This window comes from Staurois parvus, unplaced genomic scaffold (assembly GCF_062004578.1).
Source record: "Staurois parvus isolate SC_StPar_1 unplaced genomic scaffold, SC_StPar_1.0 ptg000048l, whole genome shotgun sequence".
NCBI lineage: Eukaryota > Metazoa > Chordata > Amphibia > Anura > Ranidae > Staurois > Staurois parvus.
The window spans coordinates 2,571,337-2,598,803 of record NW_028317844.1 but is presented as its reverse complement, the minus strand read 5'-3'; the positions used below and the strand labels follow the sequence as shown (position 1 = coordinate 2,598,803).

At 39.6% G+C, this 27,467-nt stretch overlaps 1 protein-coding gene across 2 annotated transcripts in view; it reads right to left on the bottom strand.

Annotated features, from left to right (window-relative positions):
• Positions 1-27,467, bottom strand: part of METTL24 (methyltransferase like 24) — a 109,781-nt gene that overhangs the window by 12,811 nt on the left and 69,503 nt on the right. For both annotated transcript variants that reach the window (XM_089664644.1, XM_089664652.1), the window contains one exon: positions 8,867-9,095. In XM_089664644.1, coding sequence (XP_089520770.1) covers positions 8,867-9,095 — 229 coding nt within the window. The remainder of the gene's footprint in view (positions 1-8,866; positions 9,096-27,467) is intronic.

The window sequence follows — 27,467 nt, the reverse complement described above, 5'->3', positions numbered from 1 at the left end:
TGTGACAGCGCTGAAAGCTGAAAATTGGCCTGGACAGGAAGGAGGTAAAAGTGTCAGGACATGAAGTGGTTAAGAATTATCTTCAGTGTAAATAAGAACAAGGAGTCCTGAAAGCGATGGTTTGGCCCCCACAGACCCCTGATCTAACATCAAATAGTCTGGGATGAAGAGACAGAATGATTTGAGGCAGCCAACATCCACAAAACATCTGTGGTTAGTTCCCCAAAGGCAAAGGGTGATCACACCAAATATAGGTTTGATTTGGATTCTTCTCTTCATTTACTTTCCATTTTGATCATTGATAAAAATAAACTATTAACTCTTCTATTGATAAAAGCACTCCTAAATTACAGCATTTTATCACACCTGGCTAAAACTTTTGCACAGTAGTGTACATAAGCGTTAATTGGTGCTGCATGGTAACATGACAGTCAGTGTTACTTGCAATTCATGGCATTGCACTCTTTCTTCCTTTTTTTGTGTGTGAGCCTTTATATTATAGACATTTTCTGCAGTGTTATGATATAACAGACAGTGTTCTATGTGTTCACAAGCTGTCCATAAGATCAGCCATCCAACATACTGCCCACACACTACATTTGAAATGTCACAGCAGTTTGGTTATTTTGATTATCATAGCAACTGTCAAATCCCCTATTCTCCACTCCTGTGAGATCTGCCCACTTTTAATCCCAATTATTGTTCAAACATTCCATTTCAGCAGAGGCACAGTGTAAGAATTAGTCCTCTTATACAATGAAAAGAAAATCTTTAGTGTTTTAATAGATGCAAACTGTTATATTACGTCCATGTATTAAGCCACTTCAAAGAGGAAAATACATAAGGTCTCAGAAAATATATAAGCTCTTGGGTGCTTTCATTTACAACTACTATGCTAAAAATATCCCTGATTAGCAGGCATACTGGCTGTCATTTCTCCCAGCACAGTGGCTACTAGTGCTTAGCTTTCTCTTTAGAAAGCCCAGCATGTTTTTCACAATGGGCACCATGGATGCAACCATGTTAATATGGAAAATAGATATTTTATACAAACAAGCAAACATAATATTAAATGTATCAGTATATAAACTTACAGATGAAAACAAAATAAAAATGACTAAACTAAATCTAGCTTTCTATTAACAACAATTAATTTCCACACATTTTTTTTCACTAGCAAATTATACCTTTCATGGTATATGCCTTGTGGAAAAAGGATCTCTAATCATTTTTATTGAAGGACAATTATTATTTTTTTATACATACTTTATTGTTTTCTTGCTGCAAATAACTTGACTTTGTGTAGCATTTGGCCACTAGAAGAAATATGATTGCTACTGCATGGAAGGATGTTTTAGATCTTCTGTGTCTGTAACCTGAATAGCATCACTCAATACAAACTACAATGCAAAACGACAAGACCACCGAGACTTAATACGCAGTGTTCTTGTGGCATATGGTATTTATTTGTGATATCCTCTGCATAGTTTGCATGGACTAGCTGTGGCTGCCAAGATCCATTGCTTTGAATATACTGTGAATTTACAGGAAACTGCACTCAATGAAGTTAAGAAACCTCAAACTAATATTACTGCCAATTTGTACTGTAATTTTATTGTCCTATAAAACATTTAACTGTAAACTCTAGAATTCTCAAATAAATGGTTGCTGAATGTTAGCTTCCAGACCAGTTCCCAACTTACAGCTGGTACAGATCTACAGATGTACAGCAAACATGATAAGTATTCTATAAGGGCTGTTTTGTGTATTCATATAAACAAACTTTACATATCTGATTTTACAAGTATGATAAATCTAACAAATTGACTTTGTAACATTCTTATATAATATTTGATCTTTAATGTCAAGCATAACACATGACAAAGGATTCCCAGAGCACTAAACAGACAGCACAGCAGAAGCTATCTGCCTCAAGGCTGGCTTTGTCTGATTGAAAACTCCAAGCAATGTGTTTTAAGCATGGACAAGTTACTGCTCTGACTCATGTACTTTTACCAATATCAGATTGTGCTATTAAGATCTGTAAACAACAGGCTTTTTACTAATATTTTATGAACTGGCAGCGTGTAAGAACATTACAAGTTTTTCCACTACCTTTGCCTGTTGCAGTTAGCCAGTTAGTCAGTCCAGGTGCTTTTTGCAAAGGTAAGACACATGGAAAATGGTGGAGTTTTTGAGGGCTAAGGAGGGGTATAAGTGAGAAGTGGATGGAGGATGCATAGGAGCTGTGGAAGTGAGCTGAGCATAGTGCACCCCTGAACTCTGCACTCTGTGCACAGCGCACTCGAACTCTGCACTCTCTGCACACCTATTTTCTGAGAAAAGAAAGGGCTACTCATACACATCTGAGTATGAGGCCAACTACAATTTTCAGAAGGACTCTCAGTATGGTTTTCTTATGAACAGCTGTGGGTGGGAAGCCCTACAAATCAATGAGAGTCTGACAGAGCCTGCAGCCATGTGTGCCATTCGCATGTAATCAAACATGCAGTAATTACCTGTTGATAAATGGCACTGAAAACAGAGATAACACATACACATTGTCTACAATCCTGCCAGTCAGTGTTATGTCTATAAAGAATGTTATTAAAACTGACATGCAGCCTTTAAAAAGTGATTTTATAATAAATATTACTGTAATCATATAATGGTGTACCTTGACATTAGATACTTTTGGTTGAGACAATGTTTCAAGTTCCAACCACCATGGCTAATCAGCTATAGAAATCACAATTATTTTCCTAATTCGATTACCATTGGCAGAGATAAACAAAGCATTGCCAAATGCTAACTTTAACACAGCTAGTTAAATAACTTCAAGGCTCAGTAGATAAAATACCCCACAACAGAATTAACACTGTATTGTCCACCTATACACCAAGTTGTGGATACTATAACAACTTAAGGTCTGATGATATGAAGGAAAACTTGATTTCTTATATTTCTATGCCCTGGGCTTTCGTGTGGCGTCTGGTGGAAGCATGAAGTGAGATGTGGTGCATTGTGAAAAAACATCTGCATTTTTATACAATGCTTTGCAAGTAGGGATGAGCTCAGTCATGAGTCTAAATCTAGCAGAAAAGAGCAAAACAGGGCGCATACTCACAAACCAAAAAGGTCATAAAAACAGAGACAAGGAGTCAAAGATGCCAGTCGTGGACAGCAGAGATCCTCGGGTAAAAGTGCTAACGCGTGCGGTCCACGACTGGCATCTTTAACTCCTTGTCTCTGTTTTTATGACCTTTTTGGTTTGTGAGTATGCATTTGTAATTTTATAATAAATTTCTTATTATCATGGAAATGCACAAGGAGAGTGCGCCCTGTTTTGCTCTTTTCTGCTAGTAACAAGATTCCCCAATTCATCAAGGGCGGCACCTCAGCGAGTGCTAGATTCCGTGTTCTCAGAGCAGCAAAAATAAACAAGTGCTGGTTTTTGGTTTCTACTTTGTGGTTGTCGAGCTCTATCCACAGAGTTGACTGTACGGAAATCGGATGCCATTTGTGAAGGTCCAGTGATTCATAAGGGGAAGAGTGCACAGAGGAGCAAGTTATGTGTTACCCCCACTAATAGGGGAGATGCTTTGTTTGACCTGTGTCCACATACAGGTCCATGCGAGAAGGTGAGAGTCCACCTGGAAGTCTATGTTCACTGTGGTGATTCACTTGTATTGAAGATTTACAGCACTGGGATTTTGGGTGCAATCAACTGCAGGAAGAAATTTTAATTAATTGGATTTTTTTTTGAAGAATTGCATTTATTTTTCTATCATCTTTTGGGACTATCAGTCACATTTTTGTTCGTATATACAGTATATATGTATTGATTCATGCTAGCAGCGTGACACTTTCATTTGTTTTAGTCTGTTTTTTATGTTTACACACACGTGTTTGCAGCAGCTCATCTATTATTATTTTCATTATTTGGCAGCGCACAATTTTCTTTTACCTTTATAAGATGCCCACTAGAACTGGGTCATCCACAAGACACCTTGGCAAAAGCCTAGGGCCCATGGTATATCCTACAGGCTCAGCTACAACCTGGAGTTTCTTTGCTATCCGTGTCCTGTTTCCATTCATTTCCTGTCCCAGATATACAACAGGAAAAGTCACCAGATAAAGTGTAAATTCCTTTTTTATACTTTTGTCACAAGAACAGGTGTCTCTGATTAATGATTTTCCCCACCTCCTGTTCCAGAGAGAACTGTAAAATGTTGGATTTCCTATCACTTTTTCTGCCAGTGACAAAGAACACCATGAGAGAGTGAATCTCCCTAGCAGAGACACGGAAACAGCTAAACTAAAGTGGAAGCAAAGGCAAAACCTAACCAGGGGTGGACTGGCAACTCATGGGGCCCCCGGGCAATAGGGGATCATGGGGCCCCTGTGTCCTTGCCCAAACTCAAAAAAGCCTATGAAAAAGGTACCAGGGGCATCTCATGGGGCCCCCTACTGACCCTGGGCCCTTGGGCAGTGCTTGAGTTTCCAAATGGTCAGTCCACCCCTGAACCTAACTAACTCCAAACCTACTGTTAGCCACATTTAAGCCTAACTTATCTAGCCCGGTAAAGAAAAAAAAATCACTATACTTACCTGTTCTGCATCCGCCATGGTCCGGTCCTACACTGAGCTGTCAAGTTCAACAGCTTCAGTGTGTAGGAGAGGCAGCTGACAATGGAGTCCCCATAGTAAATCTACTGGTGAAGGCACTTACCAAGCATTTCCCAGCCATTGTTGGCTGTCTCCAGCACACAGAGGGCACCACTGGAAATCGGACCAGAGCAACTGCATAACACATAAGTAACACATAACACATAAGTGATTTCTTCTTTACAGGGATAGATAGGTTAGGCTTAGAATGTGGCTGAGAGTTAGTTAGGATTAGCCTTTACTTACAAGTTTTAAGTGATATAAACCCCTTCACGCCTAAGGGTAAAACAAATCTAAATGCCTAAGCACAATGTTGCAATGTTGACATGTGTGAGTAAAACCGTACATATCATCACAACTGCTTTGTACATCCAGGTGAATTATACCGCGTTTTTTTCAGGACAAATTGGGCTTTCATTTGGTGGTAAATGATAATGGATATCTCCTGATTTTTTTTATTATCAAAGGAAAGGAAAACTGGCCCATAATAGTAAAAAAAATATATATTTTTTTAATTTAGCTGTGTTTTTCTTGTTACTACCATAATCTACCACCAAAGAACAACCCAAAATAAATTTTCCAGCTCTTAACAATCGCAGCGATCCCATAAATGTATATATATATATATCAAAATTGCAGCACTGAAAACACAAATAAAACCAATGTGATTGACATAAGTAGCAATATAAAGTGACAAGTGATATATGAGGCTCTGATATATAGCGCAACAAAGTGACAGTAGTGCGTCGTCCTATGTTGGACAAATATAAGTGACATAAACGCACATCATGACAGTCCATAAATATACTTTTCCTCAAAAGTGCTTATATCATCCCGTGTGTGAAAATAATGGTCGCTTCTCACTGGAATTGCATATAAATGGTGCTCTGGACTTCTTGTGGATATGATAAAAGTGGTGTGCGAAGAGGCCAGAATAATTGCAGTCCAGGGCAGTGACACAGCCTTTGGAGTGACCTAGTCTCTGGAAACTCATTTGGTTGGTAAATCTATGAATGAGCAAAGATAGTCTGGAATATAACCTTTGGCCAAGGGACAGTGCATTATTTCCAGACCCTTGTGCACTGTACCAATTAGCTGCAGCATGCTCTCCAGTGCTTGTCTGAAGCAATGGTATATCTTCTATTGATAGTGAGTTCTGTGTTCTGTGGCCACTTAGGAAAAATTGAATTGGATTCTGTTACACTTACCTCAGCTCTGTTATAAGGTGGATATTCAGTGTTGCTGATTTGCTGTGAAGCCGGGTGTAGATAATACCAAGGAGCTATCCTAGTTTGCAGAGAGGGTCATTACTGAGAGGTCTGGAGCCCGTAACCAGGTTGTAATGAGTACCTGAGAAGTGCCTTATCCCTGTCGGTTCCTAGATGCCCACCAGTACCTTTCTGAGTATCATTCATATGCACAATTTGGTTGTGCGTCCGGTGAGTGCAAGCACACCTCTTTTACCATATCCACAAGAAGTCACGAGCACCATTTATATGCAATTCCAGTGAGAAACGACCATTATTTTCACACACAGGATGATACAAGCACTTTTGAGGAAAAGTATATTTATGGACTGTCATGCGTTTATGATGTGCGTTTATGTCACTTATATTCATCCAACATAGGACGACGCACTACTGTCACTTTGTTGCGCTATATATCAGCGCCTCATATATCACTTTATATTGATACTTATGTCAATCACATTTGTGTTTTCAGTGCTGTAATTTTGATATAGATGTTTTTAAGGATTTAGAGTTTTTTTTGCTTTTGTAAGCTGCTTCTGCTTATTTTCTTCTAAATCAGCGCTCGCTTGTTTATCTTTTTAGACCATATATGTGTATGTTATTTGTTGTTTGTACCCATAGTACAGCTCAGAAACAATAGTGCGCAATTTGTTTTTTGTTTACCTAAAACACACTGACACTAATACCAATTTAAAAAAAAAAAACACAAAAAAACCCTGACCTTTGACCCTGACCTTTTGACCTTTGAACCTGACCTTTTGACCTTTGATCCTGACCTTGACTCAAACACTTACCCTGGCACTGAACTAGATTAAACCTTGATCTAGGTATTTTTTCTTTATTTTTTAATTTTTTAATTTTTTTTAACACACACTTTTTTCCCTCTATTACAGGAGTTAGAAAGAGAAAAAAACAAGGGGGCCGGGCTGTACAGTGACTGATCACTATGATAGCCAATCAAAGGCTATCAGAGCGATCATGTGACCCAGAATTGGGAGTCGCGGGTCCCAATTGTTAGAACGGGACCCGGGGCTCTCAGTGACATTCTGGTCTTTGTTCTGGGAGCTGTATATTTGTGTTACGTCGAAGTCAAGGGGTTAAAGGCAATTTAAAAAATAATATAATAAATGTTATACTTACCTGCTCTGTGCAGAGGATTTTCACAGAGCAGCCCTGATCCTCCTTTACTGAGATCCCCCGCTGATGTTCATGGCCCCTCCCTCCTGCCAAGTGCCCCCAGAGCAAGCAGCTTGCTCTGGGGGCACCCAAGCAGACTTGCTCCTGTGCTGCTGCTTTGCGTGTCCATTCACACACAGAGCTACAACTTGGCCCCGCTCTCTCCTCATTGGCTCACTAGCTGTGATTGACAGAAGTAGGAGCGAATGGCTCCCGCTGCAGTCTCAGACAATGAGGAAGGAGAGTCCCCAGAGAGCTGAGGCTCTTGTGCACACCACTGCATTGTGATGGAGCTCAGGAAAGTCTTGGGAGGCTCGGGGTACTTCTGCACACAGAAGGTTTTTAAAAAAACCTTGAGTCTTTACAATCACTTTAAGCGCCGAAGAAATAAAACATAACTATGGTAAATATACCGATATTAATAGTCAATTCTTATACCTATAGAAAGCTCCCTGTACATGAGGACCCTTTTCAGTAGAATGGATTCTGCTCAGTTATGAAAGTAATTAAAATCCTGCACACTCCTTAATAGCACTTGCTAGCTTTTAATACCTCAAAATCTAACTTTTACTAATGTGACTTTTGGTCAAATTCATTCTGATTGCAGGCTATGTGTTACTGGACTTCTGTTTAGCACTCCTTGCACTGTATTGAATAAGCTATTGCTGTATTGGCTAAGCAGCTTACCAAATTCTTTTAAGGATATGTCATCACCAGAATTTAAGATAAATATAATGCCAGAATATGATTCAACCTGCCAGCACTGATGCAACTGAACTAAGACTGATATATCCAACATAAACTTGTACAGACCTGGTAACTACGTACATTGGCTAACATGATTACAAGAAGGCATTTCTGTCTGCCTATTCACCAGATATATAAATATATTTTATTAAGAACTCCTAGCGTAGGAGGTAATATCTCCTGAATCAGAAGATCTTGTGTCTCTTAGGTTTACTGGTACAATTTATTCTTTATAGACGAACAAACCACAAGTTACCAGGTCAATATTTTCAACACACTCAAACACTACATAATTAACAAACACAGACATACTCACATGTATATATATATATATATATATATATATATATACACACACACATACATACATACATACATACATACATACATACACACCAATCAGCCATAGCATTATGACCACCCACTTAATATTGAGTAGGTCCCCCTTTTGCCACCAAAACAGCCCTGACCAGCCAGGGTAATGGACTCCACTAGACCTCTGAAGGTATGATGTAGTATCTGGCACCAAGCCATCAGCAGCAAATTCTTTAAGTCTCAGCTGGCTTGCCTTCTTCCCACAGTGCATTCTGGCGCCATATCTTCCCCAAGTAAATGACGCATATGCACCCAGCCATCCACATGATGTAAAAGAAAACATCAGACCAAGCAACCTTCATCCACTGCTTAGTGGTCATAGTCTGATGCTCATATCCCCATTGTAGGCACTTTTAGCTGTGGGCACCGTGACCAGTTTTGGAGTTGCTCTGACCCAGTAATCTAACCATTACAATTTGGCCCTTGTCTAAGTTGCTCAAATCCTTATGCATGCCCATTTTTTCTGCATTCAACACATCAACTTAAGGGACAACATGTTCACTTGCTGCCTCATATATCTAACCCACTTTAGATTTCATTGTAATGAGTTATTTATGTAATTCACTTTACTTTTCAGTGGTCATAAATTTATGGCTGATAGGTAGAAAAAATAATCAAACATTTTTTAAAACAGTAGAATTATTTTTTACCTTCCAATGTCCAAATTCATTGAGAATGGCTCCAAGCTTCTTAGTGTTGCTATGTAATCGATGTGGGGCAATTATTGGGTTGGGATCCCTCCAATCAACTGAAAGTCGATGATGCCAAAGACGCTCACCTTCTTGGATGTGAGCAGACCCAATACTTGGATCAAACCGATGGACTTCACAACCACCAGTGGCCATGTTCACATCAAATATGCTGTCGTCTTCTCCTAATCTAAAACATAGAAATTATTTTTATATTTCATTATCTTTCACTAATTAATTCTATAACATAGTAGGAAACGTAAAACATAAAAAGACATAAAAAAAATAACACTTTGTTTATATTTATATTTATGAGGGAGGAGCACATATTTTCTTCTCTCCTATATCTGTGGAAAGCTTATGTAACGTTTTGGGTTCTGTATGGTTCTCCTCCCAGAGGGTGGTTTGGTGGGCCTTGATTTCCATGTCCAATAGACAAATAAGAAAGTTTCACAGCACCTGAAGAAGTGGAGTTTCTGGTACTCATGAAATGAGTTGTGACAAACCATAGAGCCTGCTATCCACTGCTGATTGGCAAAGGTTGCCAGAGGTGGAACAAGCCCTAAGTCATGAACTCTGCTAAGTCAGCTCTCCCCTTCTGTCAGCATGTTCCACGTCAGCAAACATGCATGCAGTAGAGCATGACTGCCCTTACTTCTTCCAATCTAAGTGCTGCCGTGGAAAGCATTAAAAAAGCCAATACCAAGACTGATACAGGTTCTTAATTAAATAAAAATGCATGTTTTTATTTTCAAAGGAACATACAACTGCATTAAATTGTGTTTTTTTTATATGTGCCAGTGGTTCTGCTTTAAGCCCTGCCTCTATGGGTGCTAAGCAATGCATCTGTCAAATTGTCAAATACCAGAACTTTGTTGGGCAGTGGAGGCTGTGGTGTTTGACAATAAAACGGTTACTTGGTTAGAGCTTAAAATGGAAAAAAAAGCCTAAGTCTTCTTCGAAATGCCCCCCCCCCCCACCTATCCTGGATACCCTGTATAAAAAAAGACCTGTTTACTTACCTATTTTTAATCCGTTCCCATCTGGTCACGTGATCCTGCAGCTCCAGCTCTCCTATGTCAGTGAGCAGCTGCAGCAGAGGAGAGGAGGGAGCGTCAACAACAGCTAGGCCATGGGACCCTATGGATGATATCATGGCTCCAAGAATTCACAGCTGTTATCAAGTGCTCCCTTATACAGGGTATACAGGATAGGTAGGAGGAGGGTGGAGGGAATGTTTTTAAGAAAAGTTAGAGTTAGCTTCTACCCCTACTTTAACCGCTTCCCGACCACCCTATAGCAGAATTACTGCTACGGGGTGGCACGGGTGCACAAAATCACGTATATATACGTGATTTCGCATTTCTGGGTAGGGGGCGCAAGCGAGCCGCGCCGCTATTCGCGGCTGCGGCTGTCAATCACTGGGTCCTGGCTGATGATTACTCGCTGGCACCCATGATTTCCGAGGATCTCCAATGGGGAGGAGAACTGTTTTGTTTACTAACAGTTCTCCTCTCTGTCAGCTCTGGCACACTGCTTTGAATGGCTGTGCACAGCCATCCAAAGCAGTGTGATTACAGTGAAGCACACTGACACCGCCCTCTTGTAAAATACTCCCAGCACACAGTTAACCCTTGATCGCCCCTCATGTTAACCCCTTCCTGCCCAGTGCCATTAGTACAGTGTCAGTGCTTTTTTTTTTAGCACTGATCACTGCATTGGTGTCACTGGGGATGTCAGTGACACCAAGTCAGTTCCCCCCAGTGTCAGAATGTCCGCCACAGTCCCGCAGTCCTGCTATAAGTTTTTACAAGTAAAAATTAAAAATTAAAACAAATCTCAGTATATATACAGTGCCATTTGTAAACGCTATAACTTTCATGTATACCAATTAAATTTACACGTATTTTGATTTTTTTAGCAAAGACATGTAGCAGAATACATTTTGGCATAAATTTATGACGAAATTTTATTTTTTTTAATTTTTTACTGTACATGTTTAATAGCAAAAAGTCAAAAATATTGTTTTTTTTTCTGAAAATTGTTGGGCTTTTCTTTTTATAGCGCAAAAAATAAAAACCGCACAGGCGATCAAATGCCACAGAAAGAAAGCTCAATTTATGGAGAAAAAAGGACATAATTTTCATTTGGGTGCAGCATTGCATGACCACGCAATTGTCAGTTAAAGTAAAGCAGCGCCGTAATGCAAAAAATGGCCTGGTCAGAAAGGGGGGTAAATCCTCAGGATGTCAAGTGGTTAATATTGATGTGAACAGAAGGTGAGGCCCTGTGTAGAACCTGGATCTATGATCAGACATCTGCACTGAGAAACTTGAGAAAAGAATATAATCTGAAGACTAACAGCCACTTTCAGGTACCGCAATGCACCTGTGCATCAGCAATATTTTTACCTTGGAAACATTTCAGGTCTAATTCTCTCTAAAGAAAACCTGTATTGGGAGACAAATGCAGGCTACTATTTGCCTAAAAATGCCAGCACCTTGGATGGCCTGCTAATTTATTGTCTTCCATACCCAGTAAATCAATGTCCCAGAACTGCCAGATGGACCAGAGGCACATCATAGTCCATAAATTTGAGAAAAAAGGATACAAAAACAAGCAAAATTAGAGAGAATCAGGCTGCATTCACACTTCATGATTTTAAACTGCAGGCAGAATTGCTTCTATTCTGCATTTCTTCTTGTGATTCCAAATCACATTGTGATCACTGCAAGAATACACCACATTTGAGGTGCCAATGAATGGCATCTAAACATGTTTGTTGTGTTGTGGCATGTTATGCATGATTGCAGTGTGATTTGGAATCACAGTCAGAATAGCTGCAATTCTGCCTGCAATTCAAAATCGCAAAGTGTGAATGCAGCCTTAGAGAAGAAGTAAGGAAAATGGATGAAAAAAACATTGCTGAAGATGAAACAATAGAAGAAAAATGCTGGAATGGAATATGCATTCATCACAGAATTCAACACTATGAAGCTGTAGAGAAAATAGTGAAAAAACAGTGGCCCATTTTGCTAAAGGATGAAGCGCTAGGGAAATTGCTGCCTAAAAATAACTAAATTTATCTATAGAAAAACAGGAACTCTGAGGAATAGAATAGTAAAAAATAAAAAAATTCCACCAGAGAAAAAAATTACACTATTCGAAATGAGGGGTTCTACAGATGCATATTTTGCATACATTGTAGAACAATTATAGAAAAAGGGAGAAAGGTCACATATTTTAAATATAATGTGAAAGGAAAACATTTATGAAATCAGGCTGTTTATAACATGTGACAGTACACATGTGACATACATACTGGAATGCCCATGTGGGCTCCAGTATGTTGAGAGAACAGGGAAATGAAGTACAAAAGTAAGTGAATGCATTAATAATATAGAAGGTATACTAAACATAGTGTATCTAGGAGCTTTAAAGAGAAGCATGGAAAGAATCCAAACGGAATAATTTTTACAGCATAGATAGGGTCAAGGATCACTAGACAGATATGAAGAAAAAAAAACCTATAATTTATGAGTCATTGTTTGTAAAGTGGAATGTCTTTTTAATAATGAAAGGGTTTTACACTATGAGTATTTCAGTATCTTCCCTGTGATCTATTAATGATAATATGGCTTGGAGTGTGAGACGGTGATCTAGAAAGGGGAGAAGCGGAACAGTGGAGAGGCATTCTCTATTTTTTTAAAAGAGCACTTAATGACCTACTCAAAAAACAAAAGGGGTCAACTTTGGCTTGTGAGTTCTCACAGGTGTGGAGGAGGGTGCGTGATCACTGGTGACACAGACTGAAAGTTTGCTGGGGAGACACTGGAGATAAAGTGGCAAATTTAAAGCCACAGAGCACTTTTTGGAAAAAAAAGGATACAAAGCACACTTTTTTTTATGAATATTATTTGCACTGAACACTTTAGAGGATTGAAGTATGAATTGATGAGCATTTTTATTAATCTACTGATGACTTGGAATATATTAGGTTTTTACTTTATTGATATATATTGCATAGAGCAAGCACAGCAGTGAGCACTTTGAATTTGGCACTTGAAATATTAACATAATCTTTAAAATGTAATTATTTATTTATGGTGAAAAAGAATGTTGGTAATTGTTTGCATAGTGAGCACTACATACAAAAATCTTTACAAGGTAACACTACTAGGGCTTTTTTTTTCAGCGGGAACGTGGGGGAACACAGTTCCGGCACCTCCAGCACTGAATACATGTAATGGCAAGGGGTGCTGTGGTATGCTGGAGAGTCTATTGATACTGGCTTCTGAGAGATCTTTTGTCACTGGAGGGAATCTATTTTTGTGCGGGCGTCTATTTTTGCTGGGGGGGGGCAGTTGTTGCTGGGAGCGATCTACTGCTGGCTGTTGAGAGAACTGTTGTTGCTGCTAGGGTCTATTCTTCCTGGGGTGGTATTTTTGTTGTGAGGGTTTATTTTTGCTGGTGGAGTCTATTGTTGCTGGGAGATCTATTATTTCTGGGTGGTAATCTGTTGTTGCTGGGGGTCTATTGTTGCTGAGGGGATCTATTGTTGCCTGCTGCAGGGGAAATACTTTACTACTTTTCTTGTTATCAGTAAAAATTCCATACAAATTACTTAGCATCACAACATGATACTTGGCTCTGTATTCTCTAAAAGCGGTGGTACTGGGAGGCGGGCAGGGGGTGGAACCAAGTGATGGTACTCAGATGTGGGTAGAGGGTGGAGGCAAGGAATGATTCCAAAAGGGGGAGCTCTTGCACCTATTCCCTTGAAAAAAAGGCCTGGATGCAGGTACAGTGAAGGAAATAAGTATTTGATCCCCTGCTGAATGTTTTGAATGTTTGCCCACTCACAAAGAAATGATCAGTCTAAAACTTGAATTGTAGGTGTATTGTAACACTGAAAGACAGAATAGCAACAAAAAATTCAAAGGAAATGCATGTCTAACAAATTATGCACTGATTTGCATGTTCATGAGGGAAATAAGTATTTGATCCTCTTCACAAAACATGAGTTAGTACTTGGTGGCAAATCCCTTGTTGGCAATCACAGAGGTCAGATGTTTCCTGTAGTTCGCCACCAGGTTTGCACACATCTCAGGAGGGATTTTGGTCCACTCCTCTTGGCAGATCCTCTCCAAGTCATTAAGGTTTGGTGGCTAATGTTTGGCAACTCAAACTTTGAGCTCCCTCCACAGACTTTCAATCAGATTAAGGTCTGGAGACTGGCTAGGCCACTCCAGGACCTTAATGTGCTTCGTCTTGAGCCACTTGTTTGTTGCCTTGGCCGTGTGTTTTGGGTCATTGTCATGCTGGGACACCCATCCACGACCCATTTTCAATGCCCTGGCTGAGGGAAGAAGGTTCTCACCCAAGATTTGACGGTAAATTGCCCCGTCCATCGTCCCTTTAATGTTGTGCAGTTGTCCTGTCCCCTTAGCAGAAAAACACCCCCAAAGTAGAATGTTTCCACCACCATGTTTGACAGTTGGGATGGTGTTCTTGGGGTCACAGGCAGCATTCCTTCCCCTCCAAACATGGTGAGTTGAATTGATGCCAAAGAGCTCAATTTTGGTCTCATCTGACCACAACACTTTCAACCAGTCCTCCTCTGCATCATTCAGATGTTCAGTGGCAAACTTCAGACAGGCCTGGACATGTGCTTTCTTGAACAGAGGGACCTTGTGGGCACTGCAGGATTTCAATCCTTGTCAGCGTAGTGTGTTACCAATTGTTTTCTTGGTGACTGTGGTCCCAGCTGCCTGGAGATCATTGACAGGATCCTCACGTGTAGTTCTGGGATGATTCCTCACTGTTCTCATGATCAATGACACTCCACAAGGTGAGATCATGCATGGTGCACCAGACCTAAGGAGACTGACAGTTGTTTTGTGTTTCTTCCATTTGCGAATGATTGCACCAACTGTTGTCACCTTCTCACCAAGTTGCTTGGTGATAGTTTGGTAGCCCAGTCCGGCTTGTGTTGGTCTACAATCTTGTCTCTGACATCCTTGGACAGTTCTTTGGTCTTTGCCATGGTGGAGAGTTTGGAATCTGATTGTTTAATTGCGCCTGTTGACAGGTGTCTTTTATACAGGTAACAAAATGAGATTAGCAGCTCTCCCTTTAAGAGACTGCTTCTAATCTCAGCTTGTTACCTGTATGAAGGACACCTGGTAGCCAGAAATCCTGCTGAATGATAGGAGATCAAATACTTATTTCCCTCATGAACATGCAAATCAGTGCATAATTTGTTAGACATGCATTTCTTTAGAATTTGTTGTTGCTATTCTGTCTCTCTGTATTACAATACACTTACCATTCGATTTTTAGACTGATCATTTCCTTGTGAGTGGGCAAACATTCAAAATCAGCAGGGGATCGAATACTTATTTCCTTCACTATATATATATATATATATATATATATATATACACAGTGGGGATCGAAAGTTTGGGCACCCCAGCTAAAAATTTGTATTAATGTGCATAAAGAAGCCAAGGAAAGATGGAAAAATCTCCAAAAGGCATCAAATTACAGATTAGACATTCTTACAATATGTCAACAAAAGTTAGATTTTATTTCCATCATTTACACTTTCAAAATAACAGAAAACAAAAAAATGGCGTCTGCAAAAGTTTGGGCACCCTGCAGAATTTATAGCATGCACTGCCCCCTTTGCAAAGCTGAGACCTGCCAGTGTCATGGATTGTTCTCAATCATCGTCTGGGAAGACCAGGTTATGTCAATCTCAAAGGTTTTAAATGCCCAGACTCATCTGACCTTGCCCCAACAATCAGCACCATGGGTTCTTCTAAGCAGTTGTCTAGAAAACTGAAAATGAAAATAGTTGACGCTCACAAAGCTGGAGAAGGCTATAAGAATATAGAAAAGCGTTTTCAGATGTCAATATCCTCTGTTTGGAATGTAATTAAGAAATGGCAGTCATCAGGAACAGTGGAAGTTAAAGCAAGATCTGGAAGACCAAGAAAAATATCACACAGAACAGCTCGCAGGATTGTGAGAAAAACAATTCAAAGCCCACGTTTGACTGCACGATCCCTCCAGAAAGATCTGGCAGACACTGGAGTTGTGGTACACTATTCCACTATAAATATTCTACATATAGCACTATCCTTTTACAAGTAGAATATCCCACCAAGTCACTATCACAATCCTTCCCCTGAAGTACAAATATCATCAAATAAATCTTACAGTAAACTTGATTTACCCTCTACTAGATATTAGTGTATACAAATAGAGTCCAAAACCAAAAAAACAAAAACATCAAAAACCCAAAGTCCAAAATAAAGTCCCCAAAAAATATTATTTCATGAAAAAATCTTTATCTGTAATATCTTAATTCTTCATATCTTCAAACATCTTTGTGATATACTTCAAACCAAATCTTCATATACCTCAAAGGAAAAAAACTCAACATGTGTATTATCTTCAAAAAGAGGGGTATATAAAACGTGCCACACGTGTTTCATGCACACAAAAAAATTTTGACGTGCCACCACAACCGTGAAGAGAAATCCCTCAGCCTTAGGAATCAATCCACTGCATACCAATAGAGGAAGTGCATAGTTACCCTCAGAATGGTATCAAGGGTCTGAGTACTTCTTTCCAACCTTTTAATATTCCTTCAGCCTTTCCAGCCACTTCCCACAGACCTCATAAACAGACCAGGAATCAATATGTATCATAAAAACTCAAAGCACTTTGTTGTAGCAACTTACATTCAAATAAGATGACATCAGCTTCCACACCAAAAACGATTTGTTCACAATCCTGCCTCTCCTCACAAGTGTGTAGGTATCCACACCATCCCACTCCCGAGGGGGAACAGATCGCCTATGGTAGGTTTCCAATACCTAAAAACCCCATGGGGATTCCAGGAAGCCACAGCCGCATGTACCAGGATCAAAGATGGCCGTCACCGCACTTCCGGAAGAGCGTCACTACGTCACCACGTCACGTGCCCCGGACGCGTTTCGTCACATCCGGACTTTGTCAACAGGGATGATCACGAGTAGAAGGAAAAATGGATTCAATAAAATTTCAGCAAATTTTGGATGGTAACTTGATGCCATCTGTGAAAAAGCTGAAGTTAAAGAGAGGATGGCTTCTACAAATGGATAATGATCCTAAACACACCTCAAAATCCACGGGGGATTACATCAAGAGGTGTAAACTGAAGGCTTTGCCATGGCCTTCACAATCTCCTGACCTCAACATAATTGAAAATCTATGGATAGACCTTAAAAGAGCAGTGCGTGACAGACAGCCCTGAAATCTCAAAGAACTGGAAGACTTTTGTAAGGAAGAATGGGCAAAGATACCTCAAACAAGAATTGAAAGACTCTTGGCTGGCTACAAAAAGCGTTTACAAGCTGTGATACTTGCCAAAGGGGGCAGTACAAGATATTAACTCTGCAGGGTGCCCAAACTTTTGCAGACGCCATTTTTTTGTTTTCTGTTATTTTGAAAGTGTAAATGATGGAAATAAAATCTAACTTTTGTTGACATATTATAAGAATGTCTAATCTGTAATTTGATGCCTTTTGGAGATTTTTCCATCTTTCCTTGGCTTCTTTATGCACATTAATACAAATTTTTAGCTGGGGTGCCCAAACTTTCGATCCCCACTGTATATATATATATATATATATATATATATATATATATATGGGTTTAGTAACACTTTAAGTCTCAGATACATAATCCTAATATTAGACACAAGGGTATATGGCAGAATAAGCATTTACAGATTGTAAATCAATGCATTAAACCTGCTTCTTATCTTCTAGTTTTCCGTTCCAGATCAGCAGGGAAAAGGGTAAGGAAGGGCTCTATTACGACATGTGTTTCCAATAGTCAGAGAAATGTGTAGTGTAAACTGTGAATAGAGTTGCTATGATAAACAGGAGCCAAGTCAAGAGACACAGTATTTACACACCCATCAGATAATCAACGTAACATGCAGAATTGTAGGAATATTTTTTTATTTTTGTGCATGTTGCTATGAAAGTCTTTGCTCAGATGAGTAATCCTTAAAGATATACATTATCAACTAATGACAGCACTTCTATTTTAATGTACTGTATTAATTCAACTGAAAGTTATGCTTTACTGCCGTTACAAAGATTTTCAGGGGGAAAAAAATGTTCACTTTTTTTTGTATAAACAAAAAATACAAATGTACGCCCAAGCGGCCTGCTATGATCATTGTACTACAGCCGGATCTACAGCACTGAGCTTTTGTTGCTTACAGCACTGTGGGGGCTGAATGAAAGTAACAATTTTACCTAATGGAGCAGCAACCAAACATGGGGCAGGCATCAATAGAGGTCATTTATTTTTACACAGCAAATGACCCAAAATAATTTTTTAATCTTTAAAGCTAATGCCTATTACACATGATCAGAAAATCGGATGACAAAAATAGTTTTCGGAGGGATAGTCCGATAATCTGATTGTTAGTACACAGCTTTCAACAGCCATGCAACAATATTCGAAGGGACAAGCACAGAATTTTTTCTTGTATGATAACAGAGCAAACGATTTTCATTTTAATCAGTACAGTATTCGTCCGAAAAAAAATCAAGAAATCAAGACCACATATGCTTGGAAATGAAAGAATATATTACAATACAATACATTACATCACTTCCAAAGTTGTATTCTGTCGTATGATAATTTTCGTAACCTTAGTAGCCTGTTCATTTTCTATATGAAACTTACATGCAAAAGAAAAATGGACGACCATTCATCTGTTCATGTGTACAAGGCATACAACATGTTGCAGACCAAAAATAATCAATATAGATATACAATATTATTAAAGATAGGTGTTACTCCCTCCCTGACTCTTGAGAAGCCTACTCTTTTTGAACACATCTGCATTCAGGGTTCATGCCATCGAGGCCTAATTTCCTCTACCTATAAGTTACTTCAAGACACTTGTCCCCTTTCTACTGATACACACCTTTATATGTGAAAGTGGCCCCGAATCCTTCAACAAGACATTCTATTAGATCAATGGAGCAGGATTTGGGAGACCGCCTCTAGATCTTCTATATGTGTGGTATATAAAGAAAACACTTATTAAATTTTAATGTTCTGGTACAAGACTCCTGAGGTTCTCCATGCCCGCAATTCAAGTGTTTCTCCTGTCTGCTGGCGATGTGGTGAGGAAATTTGCACTCTTTTTCACAATTTCTGGCTTTGCCAACACATTGCTTCTTTCTGGAGAGAGGTCCATAACCTTCTGCAGCTACTTTTACAGGTCCATATCCCATTTGACCCTATTCACTTTTTACTAGGTCTACCTTTTACAGGCCTCTCCAAACCTGCCAAGAAACTATCCTCTCATGTTTTAACAGCGGCCAGGAGAACCATTCTCATGCATTGGATATCTACTACACCTCCTACACGGTCGGAATTGGTGAAGGTTATCGCTGAGATTAGAAGAATGGAGTACCTCACTGCTCTGCATGCTAATCTTGTCCCCCTTTTTGAAGAAGTTTGGGAACCTTGGGATCTTTTCATTTCCGGTAAGTCTACCCAGATGTCTGATATTGCTGGCTAATCCACTGTTATACACTGACATTGTATGCATATGCATTCCCATTGATGAGCCTGTTTTCTTTCTTCTTTTGTTGATTTGTTATCTTACAACTCTATGCATCTTTGGCTGTTGTATGTTCTTCAAAACTTAATAAAAACGAAATTATATATATATATTAATAAAAAAAAAAAAAGATAGGTGTTACCACTCTATCTAAGCTTTGCTTGTTTTCAGCTGTGTTCAGACATTGCGCCTTATCAGGTTTGTACAAGCATTGTTCGCTGCAACTTTGTCCAGCTCTGCTCATGCATTGTTTATTTCCACCCTTGTTACAGCTATACCTGCCTTGTAACAGCCCAGGATTTCTTCCCAGTGCCTCTTCCTACTGTTCTAGTCTTGCTGGGTAGAATTCAAACACCTGCCTTTGAACAGGCTGGTTTTGTGTCTTCAAACCAGCTACCTGAGAGCAGAAGCTATAATACTGAAGCCTGATTCCAATTGTTGTTGACCCAGATTGCCTAAGCCCTCTCTCCTATTCTGCCTTCTCACTTGCTGACCCAGACTGTGTAACATCTCTCTGCTTGCCACCTACCAAGACCCCTGACTACACTATAGTCTCCAGTCTCTGCATCATAGCTTCTTTATCCCTGCTAACAGCTTGGTGGGGCAATTCTGAGGGCCGCAACCTGGTACCAGCATGCTGCAAAACCCATCTCCAACATCAGGAGCTATGGTGAAAACTGGCTGGTGCTTAGACTCTCCACTTTGGGTGAGCCTGTAAGATAGAATTAAGTCCGTAGTGCCTTCTGCTGTGGTGTTGGCCTCCACGGGGGTGTGGTCTTCTCCCCTTGTTGTGCTGAGGCCAAAAAACAAGTGTAGGAGTTAGCTCAGGGAGGGAGGATACCGGAGGATTTCTGGAACACCATGTGAGTGTTTGGGGCCTTTGTTGTTCCTTCCAAACCATAATACCCCATAATAAGGATACGTTTCCATAATGTGGAAAGGTTTGGACTATGCAACTTTAATTTGGGGTGTCTCACCCCTGAGAGCAAGATAGTACAGGTGAATCTCGAAAAATTAGAATATCGTGCAAAAGTTCATTTATTTCAGTAATGCAACTTAAAAGGTGTAACTAATACAGTTGTGCTCAAAAGTTTACATACACTGGCAGAAATTGTGAAATGTTGGCATTGATATTGAAAATATGACTGATCATGCCAAAAAATGCTCTTTTATTGAAGGATGATGATCATATGAAGCCATTTATTATCAAATAGTTGTTTGGCTCCTTTTTAAATCATAATGATAACAGAAATCACCCAAATGGCCATGATCAAAAGTTTACATACCCTGGAATGTTTGGCCTTGGTACAGACACACAAGGTGACACACACGGGTTAAAATGCCTATTAGAGGTTAATGTCCCACATCTGTGGCTTTTTACATTGCAATTAGTGTCAGTGTATAAATAGTCAATGAGTTTCTAAGCTCTACATGGAAGCACTGACTAGGTTAGATACTGAGCCATGGGGATCAGAAAAGAACTGTCAAAAGTCCTGCGTAACAAGGTAATGGAACTTTATAAAGATGGAAAAGGACATATAAAGATGTCCAAAGCCTTGAATATGCCAATCAGTACTGTTAAATCAACTATTAAGAAGTGGAAAGTTCGGGGATCTCTTGATACCAAGCCAAGGTCAGGTAAATTATTAACTATCTTGCTTTGCATGTAATGAGTCTATCTCACATATTGGTTTCACCTTTTAAGTTGCATTACTGAAATAAATGAACTTTTGCACGATATTCTAATTTTTCGAGTTTCACCTGTAAGTGCACCGCAGCTGCCCCCTTATGTTATGTAGGAATCAGACTGTAATTGCCAGGACAGATGCTCAGCTTTATGTACTGTTCTTATACCATCATTCGGATTGTTACCTCCATCATCTGATTTTCAAGTAAAGACTATATGAATGATCCTCTACCTGTTTCTTTGTCTCACATTGTAGCTCAAACAGGCCATGTTAGGCAGTAGCATGGACTATTGTACAATATGGAATCATATGGCATCAAATAATATAATATTCCTCCTGGGCTTTGCTACCTAATGTTACCAGATCTCATCTGCAGCTCAGGAACTGGCCTAGGAACCCGCCTGGAATCATGATTTAGCAAGGCCTTGCAAGTGTTCATAGTGATGTGTGGCTCCAATCCTGCTGTTACAGCCCAATGGCATAGAGGACCCTGTAGGTGTGATGGAGAGTTGGTAGAAGGGCTAGAATTGTCACCTTATCCCTTTAAAACCAAACACATTAATTACAGAGGTTCTGTGGCTGATTAAGATGGTAATTAAACTCACTAAGTCCCTTATCTGCGTTAAATTAGCTTTAGAACCTGTGTAATTAATATGTGTTTGGCTTTAAAGGGATGAGGTGGCAATCCTAAGAAGGGTTCAAGTTACATTCTTCCCTCCTAAAATGCATGAAACCCTCCGGATGCATACAACCTAGTGTCACCCACCAGGGGGTGTAGCCATATCAGAAGGTATACACAGGAAGAGAGGTATAGGGCAAAGTAAAATACAGGCAGCCTATTTATTTGACAATGAGCCTTTTCACAGGTCCCACTTTCAAACAGAACCACTCAGCTTGCATGTCTCTGCTGTTCTTCTGACCAATTTGAACCATGCTCATTATCATGTGTCTCTTCCTTCATTCACTGACCATGCTCAGCTGCAGCATCCATGCTTTCTTCTAGATCTGTCCAGCTTCTGTGTCTTTTCTCTCCTCCAGGCCCACATGCCCATGCTCTTCTTTACGCTCTCCAATCAGCTCCTGAAGAACTTCACACCACTCCATCTTTAAATCAAATCTAGGTAATTCTAGTTGGGCTCCCCCATTATCATTGGTCATAATGCAGTAATGCAGTGTAAGGAGATCTTTAACCCAGAGCTACTCACTTTTTTGTGGATGCTGAAAGTCAGACTCTTTTATGCTCACATTTCCTACATTGCAGATGGAGGGAGGTGTTTAGAATCCCACAAAAGCATGTTTCCATCTGGTTTAATCATAGAGTGGACCTTCACCCAGGAAGGGAAAGGAAGCTCTTCCTTCCCCAGGCTATAACATATTTGCAGCTCCCTGAAAAGCAGGGAGAAAAAAACAGCAAGATATGTGAGTAAAAACAGCCTACATTACACTTTTAGGCAAATAGTTAACCCCTTGATTGCCTTTTGAAATTAACCCCTTCCCAGACATTGTCATTAGTACAGTGTACAATATTATATCTGATCACTGTATTAGTATCACTAGCGGCATCAGTGTTAGTCAGTAAGTGTCCCTCCCAGCCAGTATCTGTTAACTTCAGATTGCTCAAAACACTATCACAGTCCCACTATAAGGACCTGATAACTACCATTACCAGTATAGCATCTATAGCTGGGTAAATTCCAGTATATATACCATAGTTTGTAGATCCCATAACTTTAACACAAACCAATTAATAAAGAATTATTTGAAGAAATTAGATTTTTTCTAAAAAAAATTATTGGATAATAGAAAGTAGAAAATGTTTTTTTTTCAGTCTGTTTTCATTTATATAATAAAAAATTGGAAAAAAAAACCCAGTGGTGATCAAATACAACCAGAAGAAAGCTATATTTGTGTGAAAAAAAAATTATATTAATGTAATTTGGGTACAGTGTTGCATGACCACACAATTGCCAGTTAAAATAGTGTAGTGCTGAACATTGAAAAATGCTCTGGTCATGAGGTGGGTAAAATCTTCCAGAGGTCAAGTGGTTAAAGTGAAAATATCAAAAACAGAAGAGGCAGTATGGTAACTGAAGGAAAAGCACCTAGATGATGAAATTCTAACAACCAATCTTCTTATATTTCAAAATAATTCATGTTATGAATTAGATTTCAATCACCCCGGGATGCACCTTATTAAGTCTACAATAACATCATATTTTTCTAATTACACATTTAACCGTTTATTGGAAACTGGTGTATTTGAAAAAAAATAACACAAAGCTTTCAAAACTGGGAATAAAATATCTTGTTGGCTTAATGTATCTACAGAATAGTATTTGCCAGATCTTAGGCTGCCAGAAGAACCTCTGCCAAGCATCTAGGAGGATAAGATGCAGCCCACAGGGAATTTAAAAGCTTCAGTGCTGCCAGAATGAAGGAACGCACAGCATAAACATTCCCCACGTCCTGCTTCTGTAGAATTTCATAGACTGGCCTTTACTTCAGAGACGCATTACTGCTTTCACACAAATAGCACATTCATTATTAAACTGGCCCAGCAAACTCAAAATGTGAGCTCCAAGATATGGAAGAAATTATATATATACATATATATATATATATATATATCCTCACTGATAGCAAGTGAGGACATTTTCCTATACATAAATATATAGATAAATAAATATATAAATAAGCAGTTCATCACGTTATGCAGGAGACCCCCCCAATGATTAAGAGGCCAAATGCACATATTAGATTGTAAGCTTCAAGTAGCAGGGCCCTCCTAACCCTCTTGTATTGAACTGTATTGTTGCTATATTGTCTCCCGTTATATTGTAAAGCGCTGAGCAAACTGTTGGCGTTATATAAATCCTGTATATTAATAATAGTAATATAATAATGTGTCAAAATCCACACAAAAGCATAAAAAGAAGCAGGATGAGTAAGAATTCCTTGAGATTTGAACCTCCACTGCCAACACCCTGTGTAAACCAAGGTTTACCAGACAAATAGACCCCAATTGCCAGAGGTCAGTATGTATATGCACCGTAGTATGGTAGAATCCCTATACATGATGATCCAGAACTGAACATGCCACTGCTTTGCACGTTACATTATCAGTTGGTTCTTAGGTATTTCCAGGAAAATAAACAAAATGTTTCACATACTTAAATCATTTAGATCAGTTTATTAAAAGGATATCCAAATCTCAAAAAAACTGCTGACAAAAGACCGCCATACAAAAATTTGTAAAAATCGACTATGTATACAGTAATACAGTATCTGCTACGTATAATATTAAATAGCAATGCCACTAGTGAGTCCACGCTTGACATGAATGATGATATGCATGATGACATCAACATCCAAAGGCTTCACCAGATGTGTTTTTTTTGCAACGGATATCCTCAGGAGCCATGGACAGATACAGAAGCCTTTATAAATACCAAACCGTGGGTGTGCACAACAAGAGGGAGGATTGGAAAAAAGGCAGATAAGAGGTTAAAGTGTAAGTTACCCCAATATTTTATATTCCTGATATGCATCTGTGGTACCATGTACTTGTATTAAAAAATTTCATGTTTTCTTAGTATTGCTTCCTTTGTGTGAAATACCTGTTAAATCCTGCCAGTCCTCATGCTTTCCTATTTTTAAACTGACTGCACTAGACATGGCAGCACATACATCTCAGCGTGGCTGTATGGAGAACACAGCCTGCTTATCCTCCAGTGGCCAAGACTTTGGCTGACACGAACCTCTCATCCTCCTGCACAGTTCTTCACTGGGAAGATCAGTGTATTACTGTTTCTCTGCCCCCTACTGACATGCCCCCCCTGAAGTCTCCGCTCCTCAGCTCTTTAATCCCTTTATGCAGCTGCGAACACAGGTTAGGAGATCATTTATTCAAAAAGAAAAAAAAAGTATTTATAAAATTTTTTATAACTATACACGTAATGCCTTACATTTCTATATCAAACTAAATAGGTTGTTTAACAAGGCAAGAGTTAACATATACTATAACCACTTGCCAACTGCACTGTAGCCAAAAGACGGCTACAACACGGTTGCCTAGTTCTGGGTGGGCGTCTATAGATGTCCTCCCAAAACCCCGCCCCCCTGGACATAGCTGTTCAGAGATCGAGCTAAAGGGCAAATCACAGCAACCCTTTACCATGTGATCAGCTGTGTCCAATTACAGCTAATCACAGGTAAACAAGTGCCACCCCATCAGTGTCAGTGCAGCTCCATCAGTGCCAATCAGTGCCCATTAGTGCAGCTTATTACTGTCCATCAGTTCTGAATATCAATACCGCATTAGCGCCTCCTCTTCAGTGCAGTTTATCAGTGCCCATCAGTGCCCTTCAATGCAGCCTCATCAGTGCCTATCAGTGCAGCCTCATCAGCACACATCAGTGAAGAAGAAAATTTACTTATTTGCAAAATTTTATAGCAGAAACTTTTTTTTCAAAATTTTTTGATCATTTTTCTTTGTTAAGCAAAAATTAAAAAAAAACAAATGGTGATTAAATACCACCAAAAGAAAGTTCTATCTGTCTCAATGATAAAACTTTCATTTGGATACAGTGTTGTATGACCGCGCAACTGTCATTCAAAATGCAACATCACAGAAAGCTGAAAATTGGCATGGGCAGGAAGGGGGTAAAAGTGCCCAGTATTGAAGTGGTTAAGGGTGTTAGTCCAACACTTTGGTAGTTTCCAGTCTTTGGAAATGTAGGACATTACATTGCTAGAGGACCTTGCTAAAATAGAATGACAAATCAGAAGTCTGAAGATTAAGGCAGAGTTTAAAAGTGCTCATTACAGAACAGCATTGGAGCAGTCAAGGGAATGATCTGTATATGCAGGACCATCTTTAATATTGATTGGACCCTGGGCAAACATTTTCTTGGGTCCCCCATGAAATTTTGCTCTCCACCTGCTCTGAGACATACAATAAATAGCAGCTAAACTCAAAATCAGTTTACTGCAACAAATCAGGCAGCAATTGCAATTGATTGCTGGAGGTTAAAGCATATCATTACTGCCCACTGACTGGTTGCTAGAGGTTACAGCACACATTACAGCTCATTGATTAGTTGCCAGAGGTTACAGCATATGATTTCTGCTTGCTGATTGGTTGCTAGAGGTTACTGCACATCATTACCGCTCACTGATTGGTTGCTAGAGGTTTATGCACATCCTGCTAAATGATTGGCTGCTAGAGGTTACTGCACATCATTACTGGTCACTGTTTGGTTGCTAGAGGTTACTGCATATTACCACTCAATTGATTGGTTGTTAAAGGTTACTGCACATCATTACTGGTTGGTTGCTAGAGGTTACTGCATATTACCACTCACTGATTGGTTATTAAATGTTACTGCACATCATTTCTTCTCACCCATTGGTTGCTAGAGGTTACTGCACAACCTTACCACTCACTGATTGGTTGCCAAAGGTTACAGCACTTAATTATATCTCACTAATTGGTTGCTGAAGGTTACAGATCATCTCACTGCCTACACACCATGAACTGAGAAGGTTAGGTGACCCACCAATAGAAAGACAATTCTTAGCACTCCTGGGATCAATGGCAGTACTGGGCGGGATAGTATAATCAGTGGGGGGGGGTTGATGGGATCAGTGGCAGTAGTGGGGGAATGGTATCAGTGGCAGTGGTGGGGAGAATGGGATAAGTGGCAGTGCTGGGGGCATGGGATGAGTGACAGTGCTGATGGGGAGCTTGGATCAGTAGCAGTGCTTGGGGTGGATGGGATCAATGGCAGCGCTGGATGGGGATGGGAGGTGACATTTCTACACCGACCACCAATGTTGGCAGGGATTAAAACTGATGACCATTGTAAGGGGAATTTACACTGACCACCACTGTAAGGGCAATTCTGCACTTACCACCAATGGAAATGGAAATTTACACTGGCCACTAGTGTAATGGGGAATTTGCTCTTACCACCAATGTAATGACCACCAGAAGAAGTGTTGATATACATATGAATGCCACATTGCAATCGCTATTTACATATGCATGCCACATTGCTGTTGCTATTTGCATATAAATGCCACATTGCTGTCTCTATTTACATATGAATACCACCTTTATTTCACATGAATGCTGTCATGGTCTGCACACATGAGCCATCTGTGCATGGCAATAGGACAGAGTTGGGCAACATAAGTGACAGCACTTCACAGTGAGATATCAGACACA